The sequence below is a fragment of the Xenopus laevis genome, chromosome 1S (genome assembly GCF_017654675.1).
Source record: "Xenopus laevis strain J_2021 chromosome 1S, Xenopus_laevis_v10.1, whole genome shotgun sequence".
In the NCBI taxonomy this organism is placed as follows: domain Eukaryota; kingdom Metazoa; phylum Chordata; class Amphibia; order Anura; family Pipidae; genus Xenopus; species Xenopus laevis.
The window spans coordinates 140,686,819-140,710,167 of NC_054372.1; the positions used below are offsets into that span (position 1 = coordinate 140,686,819).

The 23,349-nt window shown below is 38.7% G+C and overlaps 1 protein-coding gene across 5 annotated transcripts; it reads right to left on the minus strand.

Moving 5' to 3' along the window:
* Positions 1-298: 298 nt before the first annotated feature.
* Positions 299-23,284, minus strand: msi1.S (musashi RNA binding protein 1 S homeolog). 5 transcript variants are annotated; one of them, NM_001090571.1, is given in 15 exon segments: positions 299-1,590; positions 3,692-3,753; positions 3,887-4,041; positions 4,547-4,603; positions 7,691-7,747; positions 8,007-8,087; positions 8,968-9,085; positions 12,139-12,221; positions 12,750-12,798; positions 14,353-14,445; positions 14,888-14,929; positions 20,703-20,787; positions 20,872-20,953; positions 21,138-21,178; positions 23,083-23,214. In NM_001090571.1, coding segments are annotated over 14 exon segments (1,044 nt in total). In that variant the 5' UTR covers positions 23,142-23,214; the 3' UTR covers positions 299-1,590; positions 3,692-3,711.
* Positions 23,285-23,349: the final 65 nt, after the last annotated feature.

The window sequence follows — 23,349 nt, forward strand, 5'->3', positions numbered from 1 at the left end:
ATCTTCTGACTATATCCAGCGCAGACCACAGAAATTTCAAAATAGGATAGGGACCTCTGCCATTGACTTGATATATAACCTCAGTGATGGAGGATTTTCGGATTCTGGCTTTTTGCTGCATCGGACTTTAACATCTGACTTTTTTAACAAACCCCAAAAAAACCAAGAGCCCAACTGGAGTTTAGTAAATACCCCCCCCCATACGCAATTTTATTGAAACTTAAAAATGTGAAATCTGTCCATTTCCAAACAATAAACATATGAATAAGAAGTGAAAAGTTAAATAATAAGCCAATGCAAATGAATAAAATTCATAGTTTATTTTGAACTATCTTTTAAAAAAGTCCAGTTGCAGTAACAAAGATTATTGCTTTGACGTTGCAGTACATTGTACATTGCAGTAATGTGTGTGGCCCAGTGATAAGAAACTCTTTATAGTGTAGCACCTTCCTTTGCTCACGTGAGAGACAGTTTGTGGGGGGGGTTTGGTTGGGGGCTAATTCCACATGATTTTATCGTTAAGAAGATTCCTCATAACAAAAATGTGGACTTACACACTGCACATAGAGAAAAGGTAGATCTGCATTTAATTTATAGGACCCAAAACTATAAAGAGTGCAGAGCAGATCAAAGGGCAGACAGTTCATAAATCGGGACTGGGCATACACTTACTTTTCTGAGGGTTCTGAGGAAATATGTCAGTGTGTAACAGCACTTTACTGTAGCTTTTCTGGTTCTCTGAGGTTAGTCCCACCTTATAGCCCTCCATATAGCCCTCTCATTATATCCATGAGCAAAGGACAAGTGAGCCTTAAAGAGTTAATTATCAGAGGCTAAAGAGTAAGAAGTTTTGCAGCATGGCATCTGCATTCCCCTGCATCAGAGTAACTCATCATATTCCTGTGGACTGACATCCATCATAATAAAAGATGTATAAAAAAACCCGACAATCCATTCAGGCTTTAGGAAAATATTGCTAAAACACAGGCCCAAGTAGGCAAAAAAGATAATCTGGGCCAAAGAGACCTTTCCGGTGGCAGAACAATCAGTCTGCAATATTTACATATTTTACACAGAAAAAAAAAAAACTTCAAACCAGCTTTGAGAAAATTAAAATAATTTCTGTTCTACAAATAGTTCTTTTTCATTTAGCAAAATATACATTTGTCTTGTTCTTGTGCACTGTTGTCTCCAAATTTCAGTTTTACATGTTTTTAAGAGCCGAAATTTACATAAAAATATAAAAAAAAAGAAGAAGAAAAAAAACACATTTCCAGACAGTCGAAATACAATCTCCCCTCTCTCTCTGCAGAATGGTTTCGTACCGAGGATTCTCTGCATCTTACCAGAACAGAATAACCATGAAGATTATGGAAATGTCTCCCTGATTTCTAATTTGGACAAAACACAAATCTAATAAAAGGAGAATGAAAAAAAAAAACCCCAAAACAAAAATAAATAAGAAATTCCTAGGTGAAGGTTGTGCAGGAGGCACCAGTTACTGTGCAGGAACACAAGGTGAGGTACAGCCATGTGATATTCAGAGAGGGGAGGAACAGAATCGTGCAAGAGATGCTTCCAGACTCAAGCCTATGGGAAGAAATACAGGCTAATATTAGTCACATGACATTCAGTTGCCTCAACTTCACACACTTATCTACAGAGCTTACAAGAACATCTTTGCTAGTGTACATATAAGCAAAATATCACAGATTCTAAAAAGCAAAAGAGGATCTGAAGCTATGCATCAGGTTTGTATCTGCCTTAAACCCTATGAATCTATAAGTAAAAGGATAGTAGAACTAATGACAAATGATATGCACTTACATTAGCCACCTCTGTCCACTCTCATCCAGGTTGTATATAAATTGTGATTAAAGAAAAATCCATTTTTTTCAGAATATTTTTTTTTTTTGCTAGGATATTTTTTTATATTCTTGAACTACACTAGAACAGCTGATTACTACAGGTTCTATGAGTTTTAAGGGGACATTTAAGCTAGTTGGATAGTTTCTTACACAACACAGGTCACAATTTGACAAGTTAACGATTGTGTTTTATGCAGAAGATTGCAAAGGAATGAAGTTTAATTGAGAGATGGTGATTCTTAAAACTTCTGCCATCCTCACTGCTTTTATTTAGAACAGTCTCACAGTGTTCCGTTCTGTTATATTAGACATCCAGTCACTCCAGCCTTTATACATTACATTTTTGGCTAACTAACTATATTAGAAACACACTAGAACAGCTGATTACTATTATTTTGTGCAATCTATCTATTTACCCAGTTTTTATTTTTACACTGAACTGTTCTTTAACATTGATAATTGTATCATAAAAAAATCTAATCAAACAACTAAGATTATCACACAACCATCACTTTAATATACTTGTTTTTTGGAATGAGATGTTGGGAAGGCACAATTCTGTCTTAAAATCTATTACACGCATTCTCACAATTTGCTGTGCAAAAATGTTAAAGTGAACAAAATACTATTTTTTAGAGTATATTGCAATGTAGGAACATGATCTGGAAAAATCTGCTTTTTAATGAATTTACTATTGGCTACATTGTGATGCTTTAGATGCCTCTAGGGGCTGCTATGGGATCAGTAACAAACCTAGTAGTTTAATGTGTTCTTTCTGCTATTATTTTGAGGCAAGACTTGGTCTTAGGGCCGGACCCCACGGACGATTCCGACGCGATCCAACACGCTGAGCAAAAACGTAGGCGTCACGTCGGATGTAAGTAATGCTATTGTCGGATCATGTCACATGTTGATGCGATGCGACACGACTGTCGGATGCAGCGTGCAGCACCTGCATCCGACAGTCGTGTCACGTCGCATCAACGCTACGACACGGTCTAACATAAGAGGAGTCCATATTTACTTAACCATATCATTTGTACCACCTTGCAAATTATCATAAAGGAAGTCTGTGCTGGATAATAATGGGTGCTCCTCACATACTTTATTATGGAACCTCTGTGCTTTGCTTCTATCTAGCTGGTGGGGTGAACTGTAAAGGCATGTATTTTACAGCTGGAGCAACAGTTTACAGAAAAAGCATACTAACTTGTATACTTGCCAGTGAGTGGGTACCCTACAGCACATGATTAACATTAATCTGACTTGTGTCCTAGCAATAACTATGTGCCAGAATTTCCCAGTTTGTCATAAATAAAACTTGTATCTTTATAAATATAGCTGTTTGACTGAAAATAGCAAATCAGTTCTAATCAGGCAAAGGGCTACAGCTACAAATGTGAACCCAAGTTTGTCAAAGAATATTTGGAATTGACTTAGTAAAAATAAAGCAGGCCGTGCATGCAAAGATCCACTTGTTTGACAACCTTGCCAAACGATGCCTTGAGTTGGGTGATATCGGGTTGATGCAATCATGGGCCCTAGTGCCAAGCGATGGGATCACAACTCTGTGAATACAGAGGGTCTGACCGAAGACATCAACTAACAGATGCGGCCCTTGATCAGAATGGATTTTTAAACAAGGCCAATCAACAGCTGCCTGATTTTCAATAGGGGGAAGCCCATTGGAGAGCCCCATACACTGCCCAATAGTCTGTTGGCAGCTTATATCAGCCTATGTATAGCCACCTTAAACCTTTTTGAATTGACCTGCACATCCCAGCCCAGGCAGTTATGTTGACATAATGAATTTTACCCCGTACCTCTGCAGTGACTTGCTGTTTCAGTGGTAGCCGTTGGTGAAAGCAGTGGCAATCAGAGGACCCTAAAAACACATTTTTTTGTTAATCCAAAAAGCAAGTTCAGAATGTGTAATTTCATGATTCACCTATTTAGTGCATAGTTGTTATACTAGTTAAAAAAAATAGAAGTATCCAGAAGTAACTAGACTCACTTACCCCAAGGCTGTGTCCAAAGCCTGTGCTGGGTGCTGGGCTTGCTGCACTGATATAGCTGCTAACTGCCGATTCTTGATTGGCTGCTCCATAAAGTTCTGCCATTGGTCCTGGGCTGCTTGTTCCAAGAAACCCCCCTGTGCGGGTTGGAGTGGAGCCTTGTTTACAAAGTAAGAGAACAGATCTTACAGAGCGCCCCCTACACTCAGCCTCTTTCCCATGGATAACTCCTAGTAGCCATCATATCCACTGTACAATTGGTCATTCCAAAATCAAACTTATTTTGAATTCTTTTCAAATCCATTAACTAATCAGGCAATTGCAGTCAAATTATCTCTCATGGCCCTGTGCAGTTAATGTTATAAACACATGAATAAATCAGAGGCTGAATAATTCTGAATATCATGATAGTATTACTGCTGAGGAACACACACTTTTAAACAGGAAATATGCTTAAAAACAGCTGCCCTTAACTTTTCTGGAGATAAAGAATACAATTTGTTTGTATAATACATGCTAAATGTGGTGGCAAACAGCATGCATAATTTTCAAGACTACTACTGCACGTATATAGAAAGCATTATTAATCTCTCACTACATTCAGAAAACCTGGAAAACACAAGGCACTATCCCCCAATATATTATTAATGAGACTATTGTTACCTCTCACCACTGCTGCAGCTGCTGCCGCTACAGGACCATATGCAGTCAGGGGGATAGCTGGAAAACAAAATCAGATGTAAATATGGAGGGAGCAGCAACAATAATTATTAAATAATATCAGCAAATCTTGACTTTACTCAAGGTGGGCCCTTAAGTCAATATGCCATTTTATCATTTTTTCTTTGGTTCAATCCAATGGAACTATAAAGTGGTCAATGCATCATTATTTACATCCTGCACTGTTTTCTATAACTTACATAAAAGTATTAGCTAACTGGCTTAACAAGACACTAAAGCTGACCATAGACGCAAAGTATGAATCAAAGTTTTGTACAATTTTCATCCCAACATTTTTCGTACAATGGCGACATGAGTCGTTTAGTCGGCCTGAAAAGATTTCTGTCGGCTAATATGATTTCTGTCACAGGCAGACATTGTCTGATTTGTTCTTTTACTACTTTATTTAATCTGAATGGTTAGTGGAAGGTTGGAATCCAATCGTCCGATCGTTCGTCCGATACAAGGGTGAAATCTATGGCCACCTTTGTATTATTACATGTATTATTATTGTTGTAGAAATTAGTGTTATAATTTTGTGTCTGGATCTTCTGATTCAACCCAGAACTTAACTGGTAACTATGGTCCCACAAAAGGAGTCTGACAACATATAAGCATTGCTTATGGGAAATATAGACTAAATAGAAATGATAAAATCGTTGAAAATAATCCTAAAAACGTGTGTGACCAACTGAATCAGATTTATCTGGGCTGCCAACTCAGAACTCACATCCAACGAGAAATGTACTCTCATCATTCCTGGCGAAGTTGGAAGAAAACTAACTGCTGATGGGTTGGTATAGGTTACCGTACTGACGTCTAAGGGCAAATTTACTCAGTTCGAGTGAAGGAATAGAATAAAAAAAACTTCAAATTTCGAATGTTTTTTTTGGCTACTTCGACCTTCGACTACGAATCAAACTAAAAATCGTTCGACTATTCAACCATTCTATAGTCGAAGTACTGTCTCTTTAAAAAAAAAACTTCGACCCCCTACTTCGCTATCTAAAACCTACAGAACCTCAATGTTAGCCTATGGGGAAGGTCCCCATAGACGTTGCAAGCTTTTTTTTGGTCGAAGAAAAATCGTTCGATCGATGGATTAAAATCCTTCGAATCAAACTATTTTTCGTTCGATCATACGAATTGAGTTAAATCCTTCGACTTCGATATTCTAAGTCGAAGGATTTACCTTCGGCAGTCGATTATATAGGGTTAATTAACCCTCGATATTCGACCATATGTAAATCTGCCCCTTAGTGTATGTAAATAAATTCCAGTATAGGGATGACTGTTATACTGATCAGAATAGTTGTATCCAACACTAACATCAGTCAGACTACAGTTGGACTAAAGTGTGTAATGTGGCCTTTTTATAACACTCCCTTTCATAGTTGGTGGGATGTAATCCATGGGGATTACAAGTGTGCCTTTATTGTCACAAGTAGAAATAAAATCAGAATGCCTTGTTCTCTGTCTGAGCTACTTGCTTCTGTTGCTCAAAACATGTAAATGTTCTGTGGCTCGAGTCACCACTTGTGGCCATTATATATTAAAACCATAAAATAGGGCAAAATAAAATACATTATTTCTGTTTAATATTTTATGCAAATCAGTGATTTGGACACCTGATGAAGGCTGAAAAGCTGCAAAAAGTGAGTCTACTGATAATTTATGTACGCGTCCAAAATGTTCTGATATATGATATATAGTAAATGCACAAAATGGCAACCTATATTTACTTGTGATTTATACAGGGGTGCAATAGTTAACAGAGAGAGAAAGGTATTAGGAAGCAAACAGTAGAAAATCATCACAGCACTTAAAGAGACAATATACCCCCTTTTGTAGAAAAGGTACATAAAGACTAGCTAAACTTCCAGAAATATAAATTACTTTTGTTTTACACAACCATACCTGATTCCACAGACTGAAAGGGAGCAATGTCTGTCTCTGTGGGACCAGTGTCCTATACCCCTTAGGCTAACAGTGTAATGCACCCCCCCCCACACACACACACACACACACACTAATTCGTTCAATTGTGGAATTTGAAATTACTCATACACACATACATTTATATTTATTTCTGTAAGAATAGTCATAAAAAGAGGGTGCACGATATTTGGCAAATAGATTCATTCTGTGCTACGTTAAATCACACCCTAATATAGCTTGGACAGCTAAAAATAGTCCATAGAGCACCAGTGTACATGCTGTATAAATAAAAAGTATGTTTAATTTATCTCTTGTCATGAACAAGAAAAGTTATGGAAGATCAGATAGTGTTTATAACCTTTTCTACATAAGTCCAACTGAATGAGCTCATGTCAAAATAGGGGGTATATTTTTTTCTTTTTTAATTTCTGTACCTTCTTATCATTACATACCACATAATAATACTATTTTTTATGGTTTACTAAATGTTTCAACACAGAAAACGTTGTGCATAACCAAAGTATTACGCATCACAAAAGGCACAAAGAAATAACTGCTACAGGTATGGGACATGCTATCCAGAATGCATGAGACCTGGGGTTTTCCGGATAAAGGATCTTTCTGTAATTTGGATCTTCATACCTTAAGTTTACTAGAAAACCATGGAAACTTTAAATAAACCCAATAGGCTTGTTTTGCTTCCAATAAGGATTAATTATATCTTAGCTGGGATCAAGTACAAGGTACTGTTTTATTATTAAAGAGAAAAAGGAAATAATTTTTAAAAATTCAGATTATTTGGATAAAATGGAATCTATGGGAGACAGCCTTTCCGTAATTCAGATCTTACTGGATAGCGGGTTTCTGGATAACAGATCCGATACCTGTACTAATTTCACCCATCTCAAGGAAACCACATGAACCAAATGTTGTTTAGTGTATGAAACAGTGCAGACATGACAGCTGGGTTCAAAGTTTCTTTCCAAGCACAGGAAGAGTCCAGTGTCCAGTTACCCACTCTGATCAGCAGAGATATGACAGATGCAGTCCCTTGAAATCTGTTCTCTAGAGGGAAAGGTGGGTAGTTGCGCCAACTTATCCTGTTATGATCTCCTCCTTTATGAGGTTTATGAAATTAATGGGACTGACCTGTGAGTTCTGGGAGGACTGGGGCGCCCGGGAGAGGGGTTCTCTCTACACGAAACTCTAAAACGAAATGTGAAACAGCTTAGGAATAGCTGGATGCCCAGCCCACAGGGGCATCTGTCAGTGAGCGAGCAGGGAGGACCTGATCTTAGCCACCCAACATCAAAAATAAAAAGATAGACAATAAAATACCACTGACATCCCAAACCCAACATTGAGCCCAAACATTGATGTTTCTTTTTTATACATTAATGTCAAATAATCAAACAATGCATGCAGGACATGGAGCATATGGAAGTAATTGGAGCCACAAACTTACCTGGGAACTGATAAGTATACCCAGGAGCAATGCCTGTGTAGCTGCGACTGGCATATGTAGCTGCCTGAAATCCCGGGTATCCTGGCAATGAAAAAAAGTTGTAAAAAAAAGTTATGTAAGATAAAAAATAAACGGCAGTCCCCATACAATAATTCATCTTTATCTAAAAAAGCTATACTGTCTCAGCAGAGATTAATCAAATTCATCTGAGAGTAATTTTCCTGACCCATTATTTATTGTGCCTTAAGATGGAGAAAACTCAAATTATTTCATGAGGAATAAACGGCAACACTGAGCACACTGAATTTTGTATGTGCTGAGATATACAAAAAGTAATGTAGACTATGATATATCAAATATCATTATAGACAGTAATATTTATTTTAACCATATATATATATATATATATATATTTCCCCCATGAACTCCATAAAACTCTATAGATAATATAAGTCTGAAACACTTGCATAGAAATAGAAACTGCAATAACCAACTTTGACCAGAAGAGGGAAATCTGTGCTCACAATCATTTACACTAGCAGTTATGCCTTAATGGTTTTATTGCTTTAAAAACCTGCGAGGATCAACTTCAATTCAGATGATTTATCCAGAAAATAATGCAGTGCTTTATATTAATTTATAACGAACAGGGGTCTTACAGTAATTTCGCAAGCAATGGCTACAGAGCAAATAATAGTATCAGAAGGTATATTTTTTTTTCTGTAAATCTACTATTTTACCCTATAGCAAATTCAAGGTACAGGTATGGGACCAATGCTCGGGACTTGGGCTTTTCCGGATAACGTATTTTTCCTTAGTTTGGATCTTCATACCTTAAGTCTACTGAAAATCATTTAACCATTAAATAAACCCATTAGTCTGTACAATATTCCATAGAAAAAGGAAGTAATTGGATAATGGTCCCCATACCTGTAGTTTATTACTGAAATGCACAAATTACCTAGCATGCCTATTCCCAGCATGAAAGCATCCATTCCATAGGGCATGACCCGAGATCGGCCTCTCACAGATCCTGTTGGTGACATCACCTCCTTGGGTTGGGCCTTCTTACACTCAACCTGCAAATAAAAAGATTTTATCAACCCACCATCCACATTTATCACTCCAATATATTGATTGATGGTTTGTCAAGCCTATGCCCTACCAACATGTCATCAGGGGCGATCCTGGCCCCTCCGCCGCCTGAGGCAGCAGCAGTTGCTGCCGCCCCCCTCCCCTGTGCGCTTACCTTTTTGCGCCTGAGGGGGTCCCGCGAGGGCTGCAGAGAGGGCCAGTATGCTAGCGCAGAGTGCCTAACTGCGCTCTCTGCACTAGAAAAGCCGAATTTCTGGTTTGAAAAACGGAAATTCGGCTCTTAAAGTACCAGGAGCGGCATTTTTGCCGCCCCTGGTACCTAGTGTGGCGCTGCCGCCTGAGGCAACAGCCTCAACTCACCTCATTGGCGAAGCACCCCTGCATGTCATCCAGATGCTGAACGCCATCTCCAACTATCCACCCTTCCATCCTGAGTAATGGCCCAACCACTACCACAGTTAGTTACAAAGAACCAGACTACTACACCTTTATGCTATAACCCTAACTGCCAAATTGAAGAGAAGGGTGCTGCAATCAAAAATCCAAATCCTTTCAAACAAGGAGAAATAACATAATAGAAGGCTAGAGATGCTGTACTGTTTGTTTTCTGCTTACTGCACCAGGCCAAAGATCCAGCAGCCCTCCTGATCAGGCCCGGATTTGTGGAAAGTCCACCTAGGCCCAGGCCTAGGGCGGCAGGATTTTAGGGGGGCGGCATGCTGCCCAACCACACCCACATTGGTTCAAAAACACTTGGGATGCGCTGGAAATACAATCATTTTTTAAATTTCCCATGCACCAATCCCCATTGATAATGAAAATTTGCACGAATAAAGGGGTAGTGACAGGGGTGACTAACGCCAGTGGGCCTAGGGGCGCCCACTATGTAAATCCGGCCCTGCTCCTGATAAAAAAGATCAGTACCCCCCATCCCAAAAATCCAGCAGCCAACCTGATAAAGAAGATCAGTACCTCCCCATCCCAAAGATCCAGCAGCCCACCTGATAAAGAAGATCGGTACCCCCCATCCCAAAGATCCAGCAGCCCACCTGGTAAAGGAGAGCAGTACCTCCCCATCCCAAAGATCCAGCAGCCCACCTGATAAAGAAGATCAGTACCTCCCCATCCCAAAGATCAAGCAGCGCATTTGATAAAGAAGATCGGTACCTCCCCATCCCAAAGATCCAGCAGCGCATATGATAAAGAAGATCAGTACCTCCCCATCCCAAAGATCCAGCAGCCCACCTGATAAAGAAGATAAGTACCTCCCCATCCCAAAGATCCAGCAGCCCACGTGTTAAAGAAGATCATTACCCCTCTCCATCTTTCTTTTTTGCTAAGGCACAGCTCATGCCCTCTCTACTGTGGATGCTGTGATAATCTGAGCTAATGACCCAACACATAATTTAGAAGAAAAGTTAGGTTACATCTGTCAAGCAACACTACAGATTCAAGCAAGCCAAGATTTAATGCTTGAGCCTTTCAAGAGTAATATCTGAAATCCAAGTTTGATAGAATTGAGAGGCCTTTTTGTCAGTCTATGAATTTAGAAGCAAAAGTTTACAGTATAAAGCTAAATTAAATTCCCAGTGTCTGCCCCTTTCCCATACCTTTTGGGCACTTTAAAGGGCACCTATTTCCAAAAAATATTATCCTGTGTCTTATCCAGTGCCCAGCTGACTATTTAACATCGAAGTATTCAAAAACTCTGCATTGACAAAAATGGAGTGAGGCATTTGTAAATCTAATTGTTTTCATGACACCAATTTTACTTTACTCCGCCAGCCCTGCGGCTGCCCCAATGATACAATCCTTGCCTGCATTCAGCAGCGTTGTATTTATAATGTGCAGGCAGAAGGAGGAACCCCTCCCTTAACTCCCACCCCTAACTTGGATAGGGCTAGCCTGCGCCCCCTGCTGCAGTCCTCTGCACATTGTGCGGATTTTTTTTTTTCCCTATCCCTTTTTTTTTCTATCTCTTCCCCTAAAGCGAGTTGGGAAGAGGTGCTTGCTGAATGAGCACTAAAGAGCACACTTTTTGGTAAATTACTCCTATATATTTAAAATGTTGCTCAGCTTCTGTGTCTATGCACTCTGTGTTAATAAAGGTTTTTATTTATATACAGGTGAGTATGCTCAGGATAAGAAACCATATTTTAAAGCAAATTTAAGCACTAATAACTTTTTACTTGTGTCTGTATTTGTCAAGAAATATAAACATAAAAATGAATTACACCTATAGATGCCTGTTCCTATTCCTTTACCTAGTTGGAAAGCAGAGTTTACATGTCTCTGTCATAAACAAAACTTCTGTTTGTTTACAGTGGGCCTTTGTGCATGCCATTAACCCCCGGGTAAAAGTTTGCACTGATTCACAAGCAGCTGTTGTTATAATTAGCATCAATAAAGAATTTTGCATGTGTATTCAGAAAGCCTGCCACATCACATTCTAATCTACATTGTTAGGGTTCACACGCAGTAGCTATTAGCACAGCAACACAGGACCAGCCTTAAGGGTTTAAACCAATGACAGAATAGGTGCCTAAGACAAAGGGAAGCCAAATTGAAGCTCTTCCTTATATCTATCCCAGCCTGGATTTTTCTAGGATCTGCACTTACTAACTGCTGAAGTCAGAGCATAATGATCCTGATCCTTATGACTGATAAAACTTGAAGCAAACTGCATCATTAGATAGCAAAATGCTACTATGCAAAATAAGAAATATTAATAGGGTGTCCATTTCATTTGTAAACAAAGGCCACCATTTTGCCAAGAATTGGCCTGTGCAGGGGCAAAAAGAAAAAGTAAAAAAATCCAAATGGCCCAATTTTAACACCCATGCAGCTGCATCACTTAAACAGCAAATGAGCCCCATGTACATTTTCAAGGACAGAAGGACAGAGGCATTACACCTATTGTAAATTAGAATCTTGGGCTTTGTGCGTCATGATTGTGCCTCACCATAAGCATCCATACCTAACAAGTCTCCATGCATGCATAAACAGTAAAACACAAGGTCATGTATGTTTCCCTCACCATCTTATTGTTGATCTCATGGAAGTGAATATCGCAAATTTTCTCCACAATATCCTCTCCTTCAAAAGTCACAAACCCGAATCCTGCAACAAAAAACAAAATACAAAGAAAGGAGGTGTTGGTTATGCATAGCATCACTGTAATGAACAAAGCAAAGATGTGAGAATCCAGAGGTGCAAAGTATACATGTTTGCCTAAATAGCAGTGGAGGGTTTTGTACAATGCAAAGTGCTAAAGGACCAGGTAGCAATGCATTACTGCTTACTTTTATGCTCAAACCATGAGCATTAATAGCTGGTGGATTAAGAAGGTTTTAAGAAAAACAATAACATACAACTGTGAAGCCTAATTGTCAAGATAATTATAACAATTTCCAAACATAGTTGAAATCTGGACAACTAAAAACAAGAGGCTGAGTTATGGGCTGGAGCAACAGTTAATATATATACCAATAAGGTTGTCAGTTAGCAGTGTATTGTTGTGTTGCAGACTTGTATTCAAACTCTGTGCTAGTCACATTCTTAAACATATTTATATGGAATATTATATAAGTCAATAGGTATAAGGCTCTGATCTCTCTCTCTGCTCTAATATCTTATTTAAATACTCACCTCTGTGCCTGTTTGTTGTTTTATCAAACATTAACATGGCATCATCCACCTGTTCAAAACACAAGATTTGATAGATGAGAAGGTTTTGTAGGAAGTATACCTATCAATATGTTCACTTATTATTGTTGGTCATGCCATGCCATTGCCATGATAGTACATTAGAGTGAACGAATAATGAAGGCACATTAATTAGAACACATTTTATTATGTTTTATCCTAACAAGGATGTTTGTCATGTGGCTTCAATGCTCTCAACATGTTTTAAGGAAATGAAAAGCCATAAGGAGCTCCACTACATATGTTCCTTGGTTTCAGGGGGCATGGTTGTAAAACCAGGAGGGGGGTTGGGGTTAGAGGATTGAAAGAGTAGGAAAACTTTACGGTTCACATATAGAAGTATTCATTGTACAGCAGAGATATCTAGGGCAATGGGATCCTGAAGCAGCCATAGTAAATGAAGCATGTATGATATGTACAAATGGGGAAAAGTACAAGTGTAATATAAAATGGGGAAATATAAATTAACATTATGAAAAGTAGGGGATCACACTGATCACAGAAAAAAGGGGAGAAAGATGTTATCTGTGTTCTGCATTTTACAGTGCCAGACAGTTTCATGGCAGGCTCTTTGGGCCATAAGAGTTTTTTTTTTGCTTTTCAAACAAAACCGTTTGGTTCCCTGGAGAATCAACGGCTCTGGGAGCCCTGTCCTGTTACTATGACTGCAGCTTAGTATGTCCTGAGCTGCAGGGGAGAGGGACAGAGGCAAAAGTCTTTGTGTGCAACTGAAAAGATTGGGGGGGAGGGGTGAAGGCCCCACCAGATATTAAGGGGGAAAGTGAGAGGGAAAGAGAGAGACAGTAACAAAGAGTAATGCGAGACAGCATAAATAAGGATATACAGAGACAGTACACACATAATATATACATAAATAATTTTTTTTGTATGCGAAACCAGCATAAGATTTTTTTTATAGGTTTAACAGATAATCCATTTACTGAAATGCATGTGCTAAGCCTGTGCAGGTGACACACTGGCGACCATGCTTATATGGAGTAAAGTGTGCTCCTGTCATCTCAGTTTAGTGTCTGAATCCCCCTCCCCTAAATGTGGCAGATAATCTGCAGCCGCTTGGAAAAGAAATCCGAGTCATCCAGTTATCTGTCCAACCTACTAATTAAATGGGAATCTAATCGCCTTATAATGAGAAATCTTTATGAGGGGGTCTTATTTGGGAAAGGTTCCATGAGAAGGTTGGTATACCCTGTATTAATCTGATTAGCAGTGCACTTCATATGGCGGATTTATAGTTCTGGTTTTATTCTTATTCCATAAAAGATTTGAGCCATTCCTGAAAAATCCCAAATACTGGATTTAAGTGGAAGCTTTTCTCATTTTGGTCACTTCAAGCATATTTTCTGAATTATGGTCCTTCCACACAATGTGCCCATCCTAATGGCGACAAGATATGTCCTGGAGACTAGAGCAACAGGCCTAGACTTTTTTTTTCTTTGTTACCAATTATGATCCAATAGCTGCCTTTCCCATATGCACACTGTGTGTTTATTTATTTGACTTCTATTTTGCAAGCTATCAGACTTACCTTCCCAAATTGCTCAAAATACTGTTTCACATCTTCAACTGTTGTATTCACTGACAAGCCCCCTACAAAAATCTTCTTTGTCCGTGTTACCATCTGTAATTAATTTATAGCTTTATATTAGTAAGAACAGTATGTAACTGTTAGTGAAGCTAGCAGAAATTATAATAATTAGATATAATATTGGTACCTATACCTTTTAGTAAACCACCAAATAAATAGGGCCATTAATATCATCTAATGAAAATAAGTATTATACTAGGTTCCACCAGCAGCCTCTGATTACCAAGACAATAATCTTCCTTGCATTTGCACCAGGCACCTTCTGTCAACAAACTACTTAAAGGAATTAACCCAATTCTGCAGGTGCCTTCAAGGCACAGTGCTGATTCACCCATAAGCTGTTGTTTTTTTTCAACAGCATATAATATTTCCATAGCCGCCGTATTTTTGGGCCCTTCTTGTTCACTAGCGTACTGAACACAATTCCATTTGAGCTTTTATCTTGCTAAACATCATTTTCTATGCAGTTACTCACCTTGGGTTGAGCTCTACGAGGAAATGCTACTTTTGGGTCAATCTGAAAGATATAATATCAGCTACATATCAAATTGACAATTTTATTATAATAAATTAGTTAATGAATGGGTGATCAAGAAAAAACAGCACATGTTGGTGCTACAGTGAATTTTAACATGAACCCAGAAAGTTTTTTTACAATAGAGCATTTTGGGACTTAAGCTGACCATAGACGTGCAGATATATGATAATATATGTCTGGCAATTATTAATGGCTAAAACATGGTCAGATTTGCTATTTTTAGGACTTCAATTCTACAAATTCAATCCGAATGTTAGTTTCAGATCAATGATTTAAACCGATCAGTATCTAAACGTTCCTCATACAACAAATAAAATCCGAAGGGTTAAGGCTGGCTTTACAGAAAAAAGCAAACTTGAGCAACAGCACATAGCATGTTCCTTTGGAGTTGCACAAATAGTCTCTGAGAATTAAATCTGTAATTTAATATAAGGGTCTTTAGTATTAAACACAAATGTAAAGTTTGCTGCATGGGTAGATTGCATAGTGCACTGTGCATGATCCAAAAAGGAATGGAATAGTTGATCTAAGTTGATCACTTGAGTAATCATCACATATGAATGTGCATGCAGTCATCAACTGACCCCACTGCTTCAAACATCCTGCAATCCTATTGTTTGGCCCAACTCCCAGATGATTCAATCTGTACAATTTATCTACAGATCTATTTGTGGTGGCCAGAATAAACAACAATATCTTTATTGTGTGATTATCATAAGGCAATACGAATGAAGAAATCTGAGTGGCTTGCAAATACTCCCTCCATGGTCTGTCTTCTTGCTCAACATAATTTATGAAGATGGAAAGCATCAGAGTAGCAGGGCATCAAGCAGAAGTTACACACACATAAACACAAAAGGTTTTCAAGTTTTATATCTACAACTCCAAGATCCCTCCTTCCATTATTCATAAAGCATGCAACCATCTAACTTTTGTAGAACTACAACTCTTCGCATCCTTAACACTGCTGTAGAACCTGGCCAAGCCATGTACTACTGTGGGACATTCCGATGTTGCTGAACTAAAACTTCTACAGAACTTCTGATTGTCCATGCCTAAACTAGAAATTCCAGCATCGTTAGTTCTGCAGCCCAATAGACTACCACACTAGCCACACAGGTGCTAGAACTACTACTTTATTCATATGCTAACACTGCCCTTAGCTGTTTAAAACTTTTGGTATTCCCACACAACAGTGCTAATGTACAACTGTCAGCACCCTCAGACTTGTAACTCTTGAGTTATTTCTGAACCACAAGTTACTGTATTCTAGTGGGTGTTTTCGGCTGACCTATTGCTGAACGGACTAAATGTATGTATCTAGTGTTGGGGGGATAAAACCTTAAAACTATGTAAATATGAGAAAAAAAAGAAGGGCAACAAGATGAAACCACATACTCTGCATGTTAAAATGAGGGCAGTTTATGAGACGGTTGAAACTTTCGCAACAGGCAATTCTGCTGGGTGTGGCTATTATCTACAAGCTGTATAATAATATAAAGAGAATTATTATAAAAAGTTCTAAGTATTGGAGATAGAAAAATCCTTCCCCTGACTTGTTAAGACAATGAACTTAATGTTCATTAGAGACCCTAACAAGTACCTCATTATCCTCTTATTTAATGTGTGTGCTTTGTTATCAGAGTGACAAAAGAAGTTCGTACTAATACAATCCAGGCTAATGGTAGGTGTCCCTGGTGAAATATATGAAGCTACACACATTTGGCTAACACCAGAGGCTGAGCAGAAATAAACTGGGAAAGGTTTGCACTTCTGGGCATCAGTCGAGAGAAATGAAAACAGGAGATAGGTTATCCCAACAATACCCCTTTGTCATGCATTCCTCTGTGCTATGTCAGCAAAGGCCAGGAAGATGCTATTAACAGAGAAACCTGCAGCTCAGATCTTAGAGGGGGGGAAAGCACCAATTTCACATTATGAAACACTATCACTATTGTTGCTAGCAAATGGCAAAGAGAAGCGCAGCACAAGCACCTGAGGTAGGGAATAACCGAGCAGGAAAAACCATTAAGCCAGACGCTGATGACATGTGATAAAAAGACTGCATATTCCTAATGTGCAATTTGGCAATTTTATTTGAGAAATATACATGGTGGCAAAACACTTTAGGAGGAAACCAGTGATTTATGGATTACAGGAGCAGTGATAGACACTGTAGAAATACATGACATTTCACAGGAAACTATAAAGAGCAAATCATCACAATTCTGAATACTATGAGCCTACTTCAAACATTTGCTTTTCATGTTGCTTAAGCAAGCACAGCACAATCGGTCTCAACAACTCCAGCAGTGAAAAGACTGATCACTCACAGCTCTAATATAAGCTTCCCAAACAAAACCAATCTGTCCTATATAAATGGGCAAGCAATGCCAGACTTGCAAGCTACAAACTACCCTTCGGAGAGCCAATTTGCCCTATCCTGCCAGCTGACTTTATCACATCCAAGCGGCAACCCACCTTGCGATGTTTCATACCAACGAAGAACTCACCCAGATTATCTGGCACATCCCATAAGAAAGAGCTCCATCCACATCTTTGTAACCCAACCAACCAATTGCTCTACATCAGTGAGTATTTAACCCACCCTCCTCCCATCAATATGAACAAAAGTAAAAAGAAGCACTCTTTCAATCTGCTTGTAGGTCCCTACAGCTTTCAAATGCTCTTTGTATGTTTTTCAGAGCACTTCTCCCCTCCCTGGCAACAAAAGCAAGTTTGCATCCACAAGGACCAGGAGAGAACAGCCTGTGCAGCACTCTTCCCCTCCCCCACACCTGCAGGGACTCGGTCTCAAGAGCCTTAGCTCTTACTCTGACAAATAAAAGGCCACCGACCAGGACACAGCCATAAATGAAAGAAAAGTCTGGCATTTTACTGGATGGTTTATAAGCTCATAGTTAAGTGTTTTAAAATGAAGCTGACCCAGCCAACAACTGGATTTGAAAGAAAGATTTATTGGATATCTATGACAGGGATGTCAAAGGTGTGGGCCTTGGCTATTGAACTGCAGCTCTGCTGGCTAAGGATGATGGAAGCCTATTCAGACTCACCTCCATCCTTCGTGCCTTCCACTACAGCATGCTATAGCTTGTTAGTTAACACATATGGAATATTTCCCAAGGCTAATCAGGATAACCCAAAGAACTGATGGAAAGAACTCTTTAGATTCCAGTTTTTCTCTTGATTCCATGCTGTGCTGATAGAAACTGTGCCAGTGATGCACATGCCTCAGGCGCTTAATGGATTAACCATGCTCACAGTTTGCACTTTTCAAACAAACAAACAAAAAAACACACACACACCAAATAGCAACCCACGATTGGTTATCATTCCCTTACAACTGTGAATAAAAATGTACTTTAAAAACAGAGGGCCACCGATTGGAAACCAGTATCTTAAAAGGGGAACTATTGCGAAAATACAAATTTAATATAAGCTTCATTATACTTTCTAAATACCATCAATTCAAAATTCTGTACCGTTTCGGAAATAATCAAGTTTAGGCTTCTCTATCCCTCTCTCAGCATCTGTTTCTCTTTATTCTGTCTTCATTCAGGAGTTGGGTGTCAGATGAATGATCCAATACATCTTATAGGTGGGATTATTTTGCCTACAAGATGTTTTAAAGCTGACTCTATTAAAATCACCAGACATCATGAGGCAGATTTATCAAGAGTTAAATTTCGAAGTTAAAAAACTTCGAAATTCGACCATCGAATTGGCCAAATTCGATAGACAAACTTTTCTTTTTGAATTTTTTCTGTCGAAATAAAATCGTTCAATCGATCGTAGCAATCGTTCGAATCTATCGATTTAATCGAACGATTTTTTTTTTTAAAAAAAACTTTGACTTTTTAAAACTTAGCCAAATTTTGACTCTAGGAGGTCCCAATAGGCTAACATAGCAATTCGGCAGGTTTAAAGTGGCGAAGTCGAAGTGTCGAGACAGTACTTCGATTTTCGAATGGTGGAATATTCAAAGTATTTTCAATTCCAATCAAAGTCGAATTTGGTCTATTTGATGGTCGAAGTACTCAAAAAATACTTTGAAATACGATGTTTTTTAATTCGAAAATTCACTTCGACCTTTGATAAATCTGCCCCCATGTCTCTCTACATGCAGAATTTGTGCAAAAGGCAGTCATTTTGTTAATTTTGTTTGTACTGGAATCAGTTATTTGAGTGAGCTCTAATACATCTGCTAGGAAAGGAACCCCATCCTATAAGATAAATTGGATCATTCATCTGACACCCAACTGCTGCTTGAAGACAGAATGAAGAGAAATGGATGCTGAAAGAGGAATAATGAAGATAAATTTGATTATTTCAGAAACAATTGATTTTATTTAGAAAATTTCTTACTTCAGTATGAGGAAGCTTATATGAAATTTTCATTTTGGCGATAGTTCACTTTAAGAGCATCCATACCCAACCTGTGGCTTTCCTTCACCTGCAGATCCATGCCTGGGACTGCCCTACAGCAGCTCATCACCTGTTCATGAACTGCCACTTCCACGTACAGCCTGGCTGAGGATGTTGGCTGGTGAAGCGACTGATTAACCCTTCATAATCTCTTTATCTGACTGTTTATACAGTATATATAACAGTGTAAATACGGCAGTACTGTATCTTGAATCAGCCCTTATTTATTGAACTTGCCCTCTGCAACTATGCAGATATTCCATAAGTATATAGAATCCCTTTCAAAAACAAAATATACAAATACTAAAAAAATTTATTGTAAGAGATTGCATATGAAAATAAACCTTCAATGTGCTTATTACATTTTTGTAATTTGTGTGTATAATGTTTTATATTTCATACCAACGGCACTGCAAAATAAAGCTAGGATGTACTGATGTATCAAACACAGTTTTCTTTTCTGTAGAGCTTACAATCCAGTTAAGGTGACTGTATCCCGGGGGACACTGATTTGCTCTAAGGCTACAAAGAACTGACAAGGGAATCATTACATCAGCTCAAAGAGCCACTACCTTTTTTCCATTGCATACACATACTTTAACACATGATTCAAAGTTTCAGAAAATAATATGAGCATATATACAACAAAATCAACAGTTTAGGATTAATATGACAATGGTAATGACCCAGAAAGTTTTGAACGTGTCTCATAATTAATTTACCAGAGTTATTTTATCTGTTTTGAAACATGTTACTTTGTTATATAGTATGGCCTGTTCTAAGAATAGGTATATTATATGCTAAATTAAATAGTAGTAGAGTAGAAATGTATTTGCAAAAGCTCTTAACAGTTTATAATCTATAGACTAGACTGGCCTTGACTGACACAACAGTTTAATAACAACCAATAAGCAGGTTAATAACACAAATACTATTATTCTGCTCGGCCATATGTTCAAGCAAACATTTTCCTACAAATCTACAATTTATGGAATCTTTATTGAATTATTAATTTGGGTAGATTACCAATTAAATTATTTTTAATGTCTAAATGAATCATCTTTCCTACCTCCTTCATTCTTCCTTTTTGCTAAAGTAAAATGTTAGTTATATTTTGCAATCCTTTTTGTCTAGATGCAGCATTAGGACCAAGCGTGCGTGCTTACTCACAAAAGAATGCTTGGAAACTACTCTATTTTCGACTTTTGATTTCTGTCCCAAGAATAACAATTTTCACATTCTCAACAGAACATAGTAATGTACCTCATGGAAGAGAATACTAATTGCATACAAATTAATCTCTTACCGTCTTTGAGTCCAGCTCATGTCGTGATTGAGCCAAAACTTTGTCCACTCCCGCTTGGTCCATGAAAGTTACAAATCCGAAACCCCTAAAGAAAAATGATCAGGATGAGTGATATATAAAGTGCCAGATCTTTTCAAACTTGATCAGAATAAAAAGTAATCTTTCTCACCTTGATCTTTTGGTCAATGGATCTCTCATGACAAGACACTCTTTTACATCCCCAAAATGACTGAAGTACTCCCGCAGTCCCTCTACAAAAAAAAGGGAAGTATTCAGTCATAAATAAAGTATAGAAAATCTCATCATAAAACATCATTCTCAGAAAAGAACAAACAATATGAAGGTATAAGTTGGAGGGGAGGTATAAGATAAAATAATATAGAAAAAAGGAAACAAAAGTGTGCATGCAATTATGCTTCCAGTGAGTTTGCTCACCTTGTGTTGTCTGCCAGCTCAGTCCCCCAATGAACATTTTGCTGTAAAAGCAACAATAGCAAGCAGTGAACAGATGGAACCATACATACACATTTAACCATTTAGTAATCACCAGACACATTGCCCTCTACAGACTACATGTGAACTAAAGATGTTTTATCATGTACTGAATATACTATGGATGAAATACATTTTATACGTTTGCAATGCAAGAAGACAGTTTGTTAGTGCTGTTCCAAAACCCTACACATCACTTTAAAAAACTTAGAAATGCGCTTGTAATGCTATGATTAAACATGGTCATTTAGTGACAAGTTTTCTAATTGCGCATCCTTTGCTACAAACGCATTTCCTGTAAAAATGAATAACAAAAAGTGTTGCGGCTGGAAAATTTACATTTTTGAGTTTGAGTGTATATATATATATATATATATATATATATATATATATATATACACACTATATACATATATACTTTGAGCATAGCACCAACAATTGAAATTGGAGGAAGAGTGCGGGTACTATCTGGACTTATATATATATATCCCCAAGTTTTTTGGTGGAGAAAAGATACTTTTGGAAAATGTGAAATTTGCTCCGGTTATTTCAGAATGTAAGAGTGGAGAGGCCTTTATGTTATGCTTTGATAAGCATTTAGCCTATTGAAACCACTATATAAGCAAACATGTATGGCTGACCCTTTGGTTAAACGCTGGACTTAGAAAAACAGACAGTTAGATGCAGGATTCACTACACATAAACCCCCAGCATGCAGGAGGGAATCATAGTGCATTAAGAAACACCTGATGTAAACTGACATCAAAAATAAATAATAATAAGGTGCAAAAAAAAATAAATAAATGATATTTCAAAACTAGTTATGATGTATGTTAGACTGATAAAAACAATGTTTGTGCAGATGGCGCCGCAAGCTTTGTAAGTTACTTCTGAAAAGCATCCCATTTTTTTTTTCAACAGCATGGACTTCCAGATCCTAATATTGTGATTTAAAAATATTACTGCAACAAAATGTTGCCTGATATACACAAGGAACACTTTAAGTGAAGTTTGTCTAACATGCAGCCCTCTTGCAGTAACTAATACATTTTCAGCATCTATTATGTCCAGTCTGTGACCTTCCAGCTATTTAGATTTAACCTTAGCCTGCCTAACAGATTTCCTCTAGCTGCATGCTGGAAGTCAACGACAGGCAATATCCTACACATAGTTGCCAGTGGGGTTTAATAGGATTCTGGGAGCTGTAGTTCAACTGTAGCAGGGGGCCTGAATGGGACAGGCCAGATGTAAGTGTGAGTAGGCAATGAATGCAGGACTGTGTAACAATGACTAGAATAATAGAGAGAACAGAAAACAAAACAGTGATGTTATGTGCCAGATAAGGGTCCATGCCTCTCTCTTGTACAAATGGCAATTTAACAGGCCATTTTCACTTCTGTTCATTGTTATATATCACAAGAGATGCGAATACAATGAGAGCCAGTGGCAGGTCAATTTTAAGTGAGGTGCCAGTGGGAATAGTGAAATGTATTGGCAGCATGATGATATTGAATGTGTGTCTATAAGGGCCAGGCTGAAGCCCACGTATCTCAGTACCACATAAAGTTTGCCACGAGTAGTGACTCCAGGAGCAGCAAATCCCTTCCCTCTCAGTGAGACACACGTACACTATCACCCCCACCCACCCCCATATCCCCTCGTGCCCTCCAGGTAACAATGCACCGCTGCTGCCTCAATTCTCTCCTCACTGCCCGTGGAACAATGAGGGCTGTCTTTAAACTTGCCCCATCAGCCTGCACTTATTAGGGTTTAGTCACTTGGAGCAGCCTGGGATGCTCGGGTCCCTCCCCCTTCTGCCTCGGCCATTGGAACCGCTGTTGCCAGGGAGAGGAGTTTGATGGCAATGGAGCCGCTTGCTGCGAATTACCAGGGATCGTGCGCGGAGTCCGGGGGCGACAGTCCGGGCTGGGGCGCTTCAGTCTCCATTCGGTCTCTGGCGACTCCTGAGATCGGAGGCAGCTCCCGCGGACAAGAGGATTGGAAGGGGCGGTGTAGCCACGCCCACAATGGGAGGGCTCTCAGTGCTTATCCTCACAAATACCGCCCCGGAGAGCTGTATCCCCTCCCGGTCTGTGAGAGGCCCCGCCCCGGCACCTGCCCGGCCCCCCACAGAGAAAAGCTTGCCACCGACTGT